The following is a 12,772-nucleotide window of genomic DNA, read 5'->3' on the forward strand; positions in this document are numbered from 1 at the left end:
TAAATAATTAGGATTAATTAGTCTTTCTGTGACTTTCCTATGAATGAGATTAGCCAGGGACAATAAAATGGTGTCTGAACAGGTGACGAGTAGGGCCCTCCCTCAGCCAACAGGGATAAGACAGAGCTTACACTTGGGTTTGGGATAGATGATGGGTGGATTAATTTGTTTGTTCACTGCAAAGTAACCTCTTCCTGATGAAGGATCAAACAAGAAGCCTGTAATACCGGCAGGCGACAGAAGGCCCAGGTGCTAGCCTTATCGGGTTGCCAAGAAGAAAGGAGAAGGAGAACAAACAGGCAGGAGGCCTCCCTCGGCAGCGATCCAGAGCAAAGGCAGCTTTTGCTTCTCATGAACACTCCAAAGTTTATCACAGTCACCTGTCACCCTAGCTGGCACAGGTCTTTGAAAATGTGCTGGGAGTGTGTTTACATGTGTGTGTGTGCTTGCATATTAAAGATGCCCAGGTTAATACCAGGCATATTAAAACACCCTTGCCTGGCTAGTCCTTGCAGACCTTCTCTGAAAGTTTTGGTGAGTAAGTCTGTTCTTCAGCAACCCTACCTGCTTCTCCAAAGCGCCTAAAGAGATCCAGTACTGATGGTGCTGTTCTTCCATCTTTACTCCCTGGAAACTAACCACGTTGTCTTCTTTCCTTTACCACCACCCAGGAGCTCAGAGATCTAAGCTGCCTTCCATCTTTTCTCCCAGCCCCAGGACACTGACTCTGTACAGGATGGGGCCTTCCTCTTGCCACCTTCTCATCCTCATCCCCCTTCTCCAGCTGGTCATCCCAGGGAGTACTCAGTGTTCCTTAGACTCCGTTATGGATAAGAAGATCAAGGATATTCTCAACCGTCTAGGTAACTGACTGGCGTAGGAGGAAGCGGGGGGCTGACCCTTGCTCATTTCTCCTGTTCTTAAACTCCAGCTTCGTCTCTATCCTGTCCCAAGATCCCAACCAAGCCCAACCCCTGATGAGGGCTTTCTACACTACCCTAACCCTGTTTGAACTCTTGGCTAAAAGCTAAGGTTTTCCTGATGAGGAGGAAGACGTGGAGAATGGTAGCTGTAATTTATGAACACTCATTATGAACCAGGTATAATCCGAGCTTTATGTAGATTAGTTCATTTAATTCCCACAACCATTTTATGAGGTAAGGACAACTATTACTTCCCCTTTAAAAATGAGGAAACTAAACCTTAAAAGTTGATGAGTAGCCTGATTCTGGACACAGTGTCACCTCCGAGGTAGAAGATGATTTGGAAGGGGATTATAGGGAGGATAGCTCATGGGCTATATACCCCTTCTTCTTTCCTACTCAGAGTACAGTCCCTCTCCCGTAAGCAAGAAGCTCTTGTGTACTAGTGTCAAGAGCCAAGGCAGGCTGGCCTCTTGCCCTGCTGGTGAGTAACTCCTTGAGGGTAAGTAAGATGCCCCGTGTCCTCCCCTGTCCCTCCCTGCACCTACACCGTCCCCCACCTCAGGTCTGTATCACCCTGGCACCCTGCTAGAGACCCCTTACCCATTCTTGTTTCCCTGAAGGATGCTACTGGGGGATCGTGGGCTTCTGTCTCTTCCTTTCACCCTTTCACTTCATGCCCCTGTTTCTCAGCCCTTCCTCTCCTCCATTGTCCCATAATGATCACATCCTTCATTTGTCTTTCCAATCTATTCCCCTGTTTTGATGGGTAGGGGCCAACAGAGAGGTGAATTTATCACAAATCGAAGAAAATTGAAACTCCCAAGTTCCAAGTCTCTCACTTGCATAAGTCTCTTTCATGGCCCCAAATATTTGTTTTTGTGATATCTGTATTTCTTTTCTTGAAATGAGCTCTTAAAGTTGAATGAACTTGAGGTCCCACGAAACCTAGCTCTACCCCTGACTGCACAGTGTTGAAAGATGGTTGTGGGTTGCCCTTCCTCCTCTTACATTCCAAGAGCTCTGATGGCTGTGCTTCATGTGCCCATGCAGGGATGAGTGTCACTGGCTGTGCTTGTGGCTATGGCTGTGGTTCGTGGGATGTTCAGGGGGGAACCACCTGCCACTGCCAGTGCAGTGTGATGGACTGGACCACTGCCCGCTGCTGCTACCTGGCCTGAGAGGGAGGAGGCTGAGAACTCAGTTTTGTGACCGTGACAGTAATGAAACCAGGGTCTCAACCAGGAAATCTAACTCAAACATACCCCTTCATTTGTTCCAGTCCTGATTGTTGTGTAATAAAGACAAATTTTATACCTCTCTGTGTTTATGTTATCACTGTTATGGTCCCCAGCTTGGGACTCCCCTGGCCAGAAAATGCTGTCAGTGTCCCAGTGGTGACATCTCAGTTTGGGAAGTGGGATGGGAAGTTAGGAAAGATATGGGGAGAATGGGAAAAGCAAACGGACACTCCAAACCCCCACTTCCCTCATTTTTTAACAAAAAGATGGCTGTGCCAGGCATATTGCTTGGTATGGGGTAAAGAGAAATAAAATAACACACCCCTACAGAGCTCACCAACTAGAAAAACAGGCTCTGCGCTATGTGTGAGAAGACTTTTCAAGGGATGGGCAAGCAGGGGTAGCTTCAAGGGAATCTAGTTCTAGATTTTCAGTATGTGTATGTACTCTTGACTAAATTCAAGTGCCTGAGATGTGCTTTGATCAAGGTGACTTCTTTCACACCATTGCCTTTCTACCACATAACAAAAGAAAACCACAGCCCTCACCTGTCACTGAATCTTATTATCTTGGAATATAAAAATCTGCAGAATGCCAAACAAGAAATGATTAAAAAGATGGGCATCCATGGTGAGTGTATGAATGATCCAGTGATGGGGTAACAAGTCCTTTCACAGCTTGGGAGGCTTCCATGGTTTGGTCTTTATAGGGTTGGAGGAGGATATAATCCAGTTGTCAATTGATGAATTACCAAAAATAATTTGTAATAGTAAGGTGGTGTGTGAGATTGTTGACAAATCATTCAGAAGGAATTTGGACAAATTGAATGGCATTACTACAATAAATACTTTTTCTTTCTATCTACTTAATTCTAAGTAGTGGATATGTCAAAACTGACAACTATGAAAAGAAATACTAAGAATGGCTGGGTGTGGTGGCTTATGCCTGTAATCCCAGCACTTTGGGAGGCTAAGGCAGGTGGATCACTTGAGGTCAGGAGTTCGAGACCAGTCTGGCCAACCTGGTGAAACCCCGTCTCCATTAAAAATACAAAAAAATTAGCCAGGCATGGTGGCTCGTGCCTGTAGTCCCAGCTACTCAGGAGCCTGAGGCAGAAAAATTGCTTGAACCTGTGAGGCAGAGGTTGCAGTGAGCTGTGATCATGCCACTGCACTCCAGCCTCCAGCCTGGGCAACAGAGCAAGACTCCATCTCAAAAAAAAAAAAAAAAAGAAATATAGGAATATAATGGTTCTAGACTTTATCTCACTCTAGCCAAACAAAGTTATTTGTCCATGAGTATATAAACTACTTGGGTGGGAGGAGAAGCTCTATCTTTCTCATGTTACAAAATATAATTATGAAATATTGTTTGGGTTTATTAATTACTTATAAAAATTTGTTATAACTGTTCTGTCCAAATATATACTGTTAATTATTATAATAATAGCTATACTCCTATTTATAGCAACTGCAGTGAGTCTTTTAGAATACAAAACAGATAATGCCACTTTCCTGTTCAACTCTAGTGATTTCCGTTACATGAAAAAATAAAATCTCAAGGTCAACTAAATCCTGCATCCCCTGGTCACTGGCGATATCTCTAACTTCATTTCTGACCCTTGCTCACCCTGGCATATCTGCATTCTCGGTATTGTCTGTCACAGCCACCCTCCCACCTTAAGGCCTTCCTATGTCTTGTCTCCCCGACAGTTACACAGTTCTCACACACAAGGTCAGTGTTCAATTATTTTTCAGAAAACCTTTGCCATCACCTCTACCTCTTGCCCTGTTTTTTAAATTTTTTTTTTCATGATGCTTCTCAGTGTTGACTTCATAGTCTATTTACGAATATATTCACTATCTCTTGCACTGGAACATGTAATCCACGAAAGAGAAAACTTTAGCTAACTTGCACACCACTGACTCCCCAGTGCATAGCACAGTGCCTGGCCCATGGAGGAGTTCCAATGAACAATGTGCCTACTACTGGGTCCAGCTCTGAGTCTGAGTCAGCTCCTTCTTTTGCTTTCTATTCCTCTTCCTTTACCTCAATCCTGGTCGTTGAGGAACAAATGTTATTTTAAACGGAGATCCCTGGGTTTCATTCTCAAGGTGTCAGTAGGAGGAATAGCTGTTCATCAGAGGGCACTCCGAGAAAGAAAAGCCAGAGAGTGAAGATGGAGGTCAGAGAGGTTAACAATAGCAGAAGCAAAAGTAGATTTTGTAGCTTCGTCCGATATAATTAGCTGCCCACTTGGTGGCCCATTTCCCCTTTCTCAGTGTTAACAGAATCTTAATGTCATTCAGGGATTGATGTGTCTGGTCCTGAAGGATAAAATATTAGTTAAACCAATAATAGAACTTTTACTTCTCTTGGCCAAATCTTTCTTTTTCCAGCCACCTTTGCGTGGAGGGGGGTTGCATGGGGTGGCCGGTGACCCAAATCGGACCAAGAAGACATGGGAGAGTTCTGCGTGGGCCTCCCGAGAAAGAATTCATTTCTTGAATTAAAAACAGAGACCCAAAATCGTCCATGCCCCTTCTTGCTTGGGCTGTTGGTGTGAGGATGTGATGTCTGGAGCTGTGGCAGCTATCTTGTGTCCATGGAGTTAGTTCAATCACCCTGTGACTTTTGAGCCAAAACTGTAAGCATGGTGAAGCAGAAAGAGGAAAAAGAACCTGGGGCTGTAACCACATTATTCTACCACTGAACAAACTCTGAAATAACTGAAACTATTTTTCTTCTTAACTAAATAAAAAGTATTCTTATTCACTCATTTAACAAACATTTATTAAATTCTGTATACAAAGGCACTGGGCTGCAGTGGTTGCCAAAATAGGAAAAGATCACTGCCTTCATGGAGCCTCCATTCTAATTCTATGTCTTCCCCAGCTGGAATTTTTTGTTACTGGTCTATGGAGAGAATTAGTCAAGGGCAATGTCATGTTATCTGAATAGATGACAATAAGGGCCCTTAGATCATACTCTCTGCACCTTTTCCCAGTGAAGGAATGAACAAAAGGCCTACAATGAGGTATATCATCCAATTTGGCGATTTCTGGCAAAGTAGCCGCCGAGCTTGTGGGGCTGCCAAGAAAAAAAGAGAGGAGAAAGAAAAGCAGGAAGAATTCCTTAGGCAGAGAACCAGAGCGACAGCAACTGGGACCTCTCAGGACACACACTGGAGATTGTCCCAGGCTCAATCTAAAAGTTTGACCCTCCCAGACTACCTTAGTTCCTAGGTATTGCCAGAGTGTGTGTGTGTTGGTGGAGGGGGGAGAATGCCACACCAGACACACTGCCAGATGGGAAAAGTCCCTGTCCTCCCATCCTTATCAGCTCCTTCCTCAGTCTGGCAGGTGAACCTGAGCAAGGCTACCTTCCTGACATCTCTGCTTCGTAGGAGTGCTGGAAGGGGACCCAGGCCTCCCAAGCATGACAGCTGCCTCTTCCCTGCTCCCTACAGTACCTGTTCCTACCTTCCCTGCTGCTTTCCCTCCCCTCCCCTATGAACCCAGGAGCTGCTTTTCATCTTCTCTTCATTTTTACCTTCAGCTCAGGATGCTGCCTTTTTACAAAACACAGACCTCTTTCTACCTCCTTCTTCTCATCCTCCTTCTCCAACTATGCCTGCAGGGGATGCCTAGTGCTCCTTACGGTTAGTTGTGAGCAAAAATATTAGAGTTGCTCTCAGCAAACTGGGTAATTGATATGGGGATGAGGGTGGAAGTTATATCCCTGACTCTCAATCCTGTTATTAGACCACAAGCCATTTCCTAACCCATCCCCAGATTCCAATCTCTAACTGGAAGATGTGTCCTCCACTCACTGCCCTCTGTATGCTTTTTGGGACTCTTAGAATCAATGGCAATGGCATTGGTAAGGACTATGCCTAGCATTCTTGAACATTTACTATGTGTTAGGTACCTTTAGATATTCTATTATTATGTTATTAACTCCTTACTTCAATCCTGTGAGATAAGCACTGTTATATTTTGCATTTCACGGAAGAGGAAACAGAGGCTTAGAAAAGTTATGCAATTTGCTTAACAGCACTCAACTATTGATGTGACTTGATTCTGGGACACAGTGGCTTATTTGCATGAGCAGATATGGGATTGGCCAGTGAAAGCCCCTGTGCTTGCTCTTTATGTCTTCCCACAGAATGCAATCCCTCAGGCTGACCAAAACATCTCTCCTGAACCAACATCACTAATGAAAGCAACCTGCCCTCCTGCCCCTCAGGTAAGTCACTGTGTGAAGTTAAAGGGGCTTGCTTCCCCCATGCTCATTCCCACGTGCTGAGCTTAGGCTGCCAGCCCATCACTGTACAGCAGGCTGGCCCCAGCCCCAGGACTGTACTGTTGCTGGATTGAGTCACAACCCCAATGCCCATAATTTCCCTGTCCATCTTTTCATCCCAAGGGGCTACTTAGGGATCTGAGGTTTATTCTCACTCTCTCCTTTCTTCCTAAATCTCCCACATCCCAAATGTTTTTGTTCCCCATTGTCTTCCATCTCGCTTTCCCAATCTACTCCCACACTGTTTCAACCCCATTAGAAGCGAGACTACTTTACAGGACAAAAGAAAATTGCAGGAGGTCTTCTCTTAAGATCTCTGATGTTCGGCCGGGCGCAGTGGCTCATGCCTGTAATCCCAGCACTTTGGGAGCCCGAGGTGGGTGGATCATGAAGTCAGGAGATCGAGACCATCCTGGCTAACATGGTGAAACCCTGTCTCTACTAAAAATACAAAAAATTAGCCGGGTGTGGTGGTGGGTGCCTGTAGTCCCAGCTACTCTGGAGGCTGAGGCAGGAGAATGGTGTGAACCTGGGAGGTGGAGCTTGCAGTGAGCCGAGATCACGCCACTACACTCCAGCCTGGGCAACAGAGCAAGACTCCATCTCAAAAAAAATAGATAAATAAATAAAGAAAAGACAAAAAGATCTCTGATGTTCTTGCCCCCTCCACCACTGTCCATGCCATGCAGGGCACATCAGCAGCAGACGTTCCTGCGGCCATGCCTGTGACTCATGGGATGCCCAGGGGAAACCATGAATCAAGGTCATTGCAATCTGCTAGAGTCAACTGCTGCCCACTGCTGCCACCTCATCTAAGAAAAGGCGGGTGAGAGCTCAGTCTGGGGGCCATGAAGGCCACAAAACTCTGATCACAACCAGGAAACCTCCACCCCACTCATCCAAACCATAACTTTTTAACTCAGGTCTCTCTGCCTGTGGCATCTCTCAGTGTTGTGTCCTTGGTGCTAGTAGCCTCTGACCTAGGTCTTCTCTTTTCATAGGATGTTACCTCCACGTCAAGTGTTCCAACTTCTGCTTGAAGGGGAGGCCCTAGAGAGTACCAGAAGAACTGAAATCAGCTTTCCACCCTCACCACCATCATCTCAGTCTTCAACAAATATAGGGCCACAGTGTTCCAGGCTCTGTTTGTTCTCAGCACTAGAGGTACAGAGAAGTAAAACTGTACACATGCTCTGTGCATGGTCACCATCTATAGCATTCTCTAAACATCGAGGCACATATGCTTTGTCTTGGCTTGGGAGCAACCTGGATAATCTAGTCATCACTTCTCTGATCACCAATCACTACTTTAAAATATAGGTTCCATGATTATTTAGGTGTGGCAAGGCCAACACATCAGGAAATTACTGCCATGGAAAAGATGATTATACTCACAGATTCCAAGAGAAGGAGGCATGCCAGGCGATGGGGAGCCACATGGAGAAGCACAATGGTGGGTCGGGAGGCAGAGGGAGAAAGGGGAAAATGTGGCAAGGCCTTTATTTTGATTTCCATGGGAAAGAACACAGGAGACAGGGTAAGAAAGTTTAGGATTGGCTAGCCTGAATAATTTCAGCAGGCTCTGAGACCTAGGGTCTGCCCCTAGTTGTTTGACACCTGGCCCTATGGCGATTAGCACAGGTAGAGAGTAGCCTAGAGAGTGAGACCCCAGTAAAGGAGGTGGGTGAAGTTATGGCCCTGGATTGGTTGTTTTGCATATAAAAGGAAGTGAAGATGAGTTGTTTGCTACCTCTAGGAATTAGCTAACTTAGGCGGGGGGCAGTCCCGCCAGGATCAGGGTCAGCAAGGCCTCAAGGTGTCAAGGCATCAGGGAAAAAAGGCATGGTTCATTTATGCGCTTTTTACAGGTGGTCAGTTTTCTCACCACATCCTCCACTGAAGGAGCCTGGCATGTAATTCCCCTTTAGACTACCATGATGCTCCTTCCATGGGGGAATTCCTATACAATTGCCTCAGATTCTTCCCAGTATGTAGAATCTCTATGTCACAAGTGCAAGGAGACATTCGGCATAATATGAGGAATTTTTTAGGCATAAGTTGTAGACCTCTGAGTGAAATATAAGTACCACCTGACCACAGATTCTTCTAGCAGAGCTGAGTGCTTAAGACTCACTCTTAGAGTCAGGCCGACACACTATACTTAACTGTTCAGTCCCCCTTACATGGGACTTAAGTGTTTTTTCCCCGAGAATCTGGAAGCGGATCCTCTAATGATGTCATAAGAGAGCCCCCTGAGTTTTATTCACCTATTCATCATGTTGTAAAATACTCAAGAAAGCACAGATGAGTCTTTGTCCTAAGGGCAAATGAGAGAGAAGGTGGCAGGTATCAAAGGCAGGTGGTGACTCTTCCTATAGCTTTCTGATGTCTCCAAGGCCAATCCCTGAATGCATGGCCCCTCTAGGGAATCATGACCCAGGATCCCAAACCACTGGGAGAAATCTTCACTCTGCCGCCTCTGGCATGCAGCACAAATGAACCATCACCTGCTTCAGACACTAAACATGCAATGACCACTCATTCCCCACCCTCTGTAATGGGCAATCATTTACCCCAGGCTGACTGGTTCTCCACATCTCTGGTAAGAAAAGGCATAAATCATCCACTGTTAGAGAATCACATAGCCTATCACCCATGATTCATAGACATTCTACTTCAATTCTACGCCAGAAACTTAACAATAAAGATTCCTACTTACTGGATGTATTGGCAAAAAGAGAAAGGTTAAAACACGACCAATATCCAATGCTGATATCTTCTTCCCCATGGCTCCAGCATGAAACATTCTCACAAATGTGGGTATGCTTCTCCTCCAAATGGGAATGCTTACATCAGTTAGCACACAGTGGTTCAGCTCGTGGTTCCACCAAGTAGGGTGTCATAATTTCTCTCCTTGGAAGAATCGTAAAAGTAGGATTGATTTTCAGATTCTCATCCTAACATGAGGGTGGTAACACCAATGCAGCAACCCTGGTGGGATCAGAAATTAGATTTTATAGTGCTGTTGCCTCCTCTCCTCACCACCTCCAGCCTCACTACAACCATTACCCATTGCAGCACAGCTCTTGCTTCTCAAAACTTCATTTCTCTGAAGGTTTTTATCATATATACATATTTTAAATTAAGAGATAGAATCTTGCTGTGTTTCCCAGGCTGGAATGCAGTGGAATGATTATAGCTCAATGCAGCCTCAAACTTCTGAGCTCAAGCAATCCTCCTGCCTCAGCTTCCTAAGTAACTGGGACTACAGATGCATGCTCCCACACTTGTGTGATGGTTAATATTGAGTGTCAACTTGATTGGACTGAAGGATGCAAAGTATTGTTCCTGGGTGTGTCTGTGAGGGTGTTGCCAAAGGAGATTAACATTTGAGTCAGTGGACCGGGGAAGGCAGACCCACCCTTAATCTGGGTGGGCACCATCTAATCAGCTGCCAGCACAGCCAGAATAAAAGCAGGCAGAAGAACGTGGAAAAACTAGACTGGCTGAGTCTTCTGGTCTCCATCTTTCTCCCATTCCGGATACCTCCTGCCCTTGAACATCGGACCTCAAATTCTTCAGCTTTGAGACTTTTGGACCTTCAACCACAGCCTGACGGCTGCACTGACAGCTTCCCTACTTTTCAGGTTTTGGGACTTGGACTAGCTTCCTTGCTCCTCAGCTTGCAGACAGCCTATTGTGGGACTTCGCCTTGTAATCGTGTGAGTCAATACTCCTTTATAGACTCCCCTTAAATATACATCCATCCTGTTAGTTTTGTCCCTCTAGAGGATGCTCACTGATACACTTGGCTGTTTTTATTTTTATAGAGAAGAAGTATCACTATGTTGCTCAGGCTGGTCTCAAACTCCTGACCTCGAGCAATTCTCCCAAAAACCCAAAAGGTTTTTACTTTTTAAGATAAGTGTTGGATTGTTTATTTTGAAGACTCAAGCAAAACATAGATATCTAATGACAAATACCACAAATGTTCTTTCCCATTGGCCTTATTACGTAGTCTAAAAAAGTTATATTTTAGTCATGATACTGGTTAAGTCAAAACATACTTTCATTGTTCTGAACTTTTGCCCTTGGAATATGGGGAAAAAGTCTCCAAACATAGGCAGACCACTACTTCATTTTTATTACACAAGTCCCTAAAATAACATGATCAGAAAGAAAACAAAGGAAATATTTTTTTGTTTGTTTTTGGTTTTTTTTTTGAGACGGAGTCTCGCTCTGTCGCCCAGGCTGGAGTGCAGTGGTGTGATCTTGGCTCACTGCAAGCTCCGCCTCCTGGGTTCATGCCATTCTCCTGGCTCAGTCTCCTGAGTAGCTGGGACCATAGGCGCCCGCCACCATGCCTGGCTGACTTTTTTTTAAAAAATTTTTGTAGAAACAGGGTTTCACCGTGTTAGCCCGGATGGTCTCTATCTCTTGACCTCGTGATCCGCCCACCTCAGCCTCCCAAAGTGCTGGGATTACAGGCGTGAGCCCCTGTGCCCAGCCTAGAACAAAGGAAAATTTTAAGAAACTTATACACTATTTAGCAATCTTTGCTATTTTGTTATTCGTGGCAAAAGGTTGGGGAGGTTGTGCATTCAAGAAAGGAAACAGGAAAAAAATTAAAGTAAGGCCAAAATGTGTGTATTTAGTTCTCCTTAATTTGTATTCAAATGCTGAATACACCCCATATAAGCTTTGGATGCTGCCCTTTAGATACCTAAAATAGCACAGGCTATCCTCTCTTTACACTAGAACAGTGGTTCTCAACTAGAAAACTTGGAAATATCTGGAAACATTTTTGGTTGTCACACCTGGCAGAGGCAGAGTGATATTGGCATCTAGTTGGGAATGGACCACAAATGTCAAGAAACTTCATGTAATGCATAGGTAAAACCCCCACTGCCAACAAAGAATTGCCTTGCATGAAATGTCAATAGGGCCAAGGGTTAAGAAATCCTGCAGTAGAATGTGTGCTTCTATCATCAGACTTCTCACTCGAAAGGAATACTATCCTTCTAGAGACCTCCATTCTAAAGCTAACATATAAGCGTCTGCACTCCCTAATTTTCACCAAGGTTGCTTGTAACCTAAATCAAGGCACAATGGTAATGGAGAATGCCAACATTTTCCCAATAGCTGATGTTAACACTTCTTCATCACACACTAACAATCAGAAGCGTAATTCTTACATGTGCTTAAATTGGCCAATGACTAAGTATCTGAAAGCTATTTTAAGGGGCAGATTTCTAATTCTGCAGAAACCATAAAACTGGCCCCAACAGGAAGAGATTTGAGCCACCAGTGAATCATGCTTTACAGGCCTATACGCCAGCTGCTTCTATTCACTTGTGTGCTCTCTGAAAGTCAGAAGCCAGCTTCTGCACGTTCGTGCAGCAGAAACATAATGGGTACCATTTGGTAAGACGTTGATAAGGTAGTAAGCCATCATTCAGCCCTTATTTTTAGCTGTCGCATACACTACTTTTGAGATATTAAGTGTTATTTTAGCTCAATAAATCTCCTCTTAGGTGAGAGGGATTTTTATTTTTTCCTCTGGCAAACCCCATAAAGAGGAAATGTTGAAGCACATGATCGATCTGGGAAGGAATATGTTAGTGCTAAGGCTTGGACCTAAGCCCTGGGTATATGGACTGGAGGTAGAAAACAAGGCCCTTGATTATGAATAAAACTCCTGTAAGGCCCTAAGTAGACTGAAAAGGCACCAGGAAGATGTTCTATAAGGTCACAGGAGCAGTACTTGCCTAAGCCATGAAGACTATTTACATGGCCCACGATGTGATTTGAGGGAATCTGAGAAAGTTCTCTTTTTTAAAAATGTCCCTGTCTTTTCTGCCTCAAATACTACCGTTCGATTCATCTGTAAAGTGAAGGTGACCAGAAACCTCTGATCCTGCTAGTTAAATACACACATGCATAGAAAGGGTCTCACTCTGAGGCTTACCAGACAGTGTTGTTTGTATAATGGAAGGAACAATAGAAACTAAGGTAGAAAATCTACCAAGGCAAAGTTTACAGTATTTGCTTGGGTCAGCCCTGAAGCTCAGCCTTAAAGGAAGAAGAAGAGGATAGAGAAGGAGAGTCATTCTCTAATGGTCAAATCTACCTGGGAGAGGGCCCCACAGCTGGAGAGAAAGTGCTAGAAATGGTAGAGATGTGACTATGTGCTTGTGGGAGTCCAAGAGTGAAGGGCTGAGGGAGAGGGAAGAGGAGGCTGAGCACCACCTGAGATTGGGTGTGTGTAGGTACAAAAGGTAGGTTTCCTCCCACCACAGATTA

At 44.7% G+C, this 12,772-nt stretch overlaps 1 protein-coding gene across 2 annotated transcripts; it reads left to right on the top strand.

Moving 5' to 3' along the window:
- Positions 1-379: 379 nt before the first annotated feature.
- Positions 380-2,243, top strand: RETNLB (resistin like beta). Of its 2 annotated transcripts, none has more exons than XM_077994292.1 (4): positions 380-534; positions 712-863; positions 1,327-1,407; positions 1,977-2,243. In XM_077994292.1, the coding sequence occupies exons 2-4, from the start codon at positions 737-739 to the stop codon at positions 2,102-2,104; spliced, it is 336 nt and encodes a 111-aa protein (XP_077850418.1). In that variant the 5' UTR covers positions 380-534; positions 712-736; the 3' UTR covers positions 2,105-2,243. The 2 variants fall into 2 exon arrangements, with proteins under 2 accessions (XP_077850418.1, XP_077850417.1); XM_077994291.1 differs by having other exon boundaries at positions 418-534; positions 672-863.
- Positions 2,244-12,772: the final 10,529 nt, after the last annotated feature.

This window comes from Macaca mulatta, chromosome 2, assembly GCF_049350105.2.
Source record: "Macaca mulatta isolate MMU2019108-1 chromosome 2, T2T-MMU8v2.0, whole genome shotgun sequence".
NCBI classification, from domain to species: Eukaryota; Metazoa; Chordata; class Mammalia; order Primates; family Cercopithecidae; genus Macaca; species Macaca mulatta.

Coding starts and splice junctions, on each gene's coding strand:
- RETNLB (XM_077994292.1), top strand. CDS start 737: ATGGGGCCTTCCTCTTGCCACCTTCTCATCCTCATCCCCCTTCTCCAG. Junction 864..1,326: donor GGATATTCTCAACCGTCTAG/GTAACTGACTGG, acceptor TTTCCTACTCAG/AGTACAGTCCCTCTCCCGTA. Junction 1,408..1,976: donor GCTGGCCTCTTGCCCTGCTG/GTGAGTAACTCC, acceptor GTGCCCATGCAG/GGATGAGTGTCACTGGCTGT.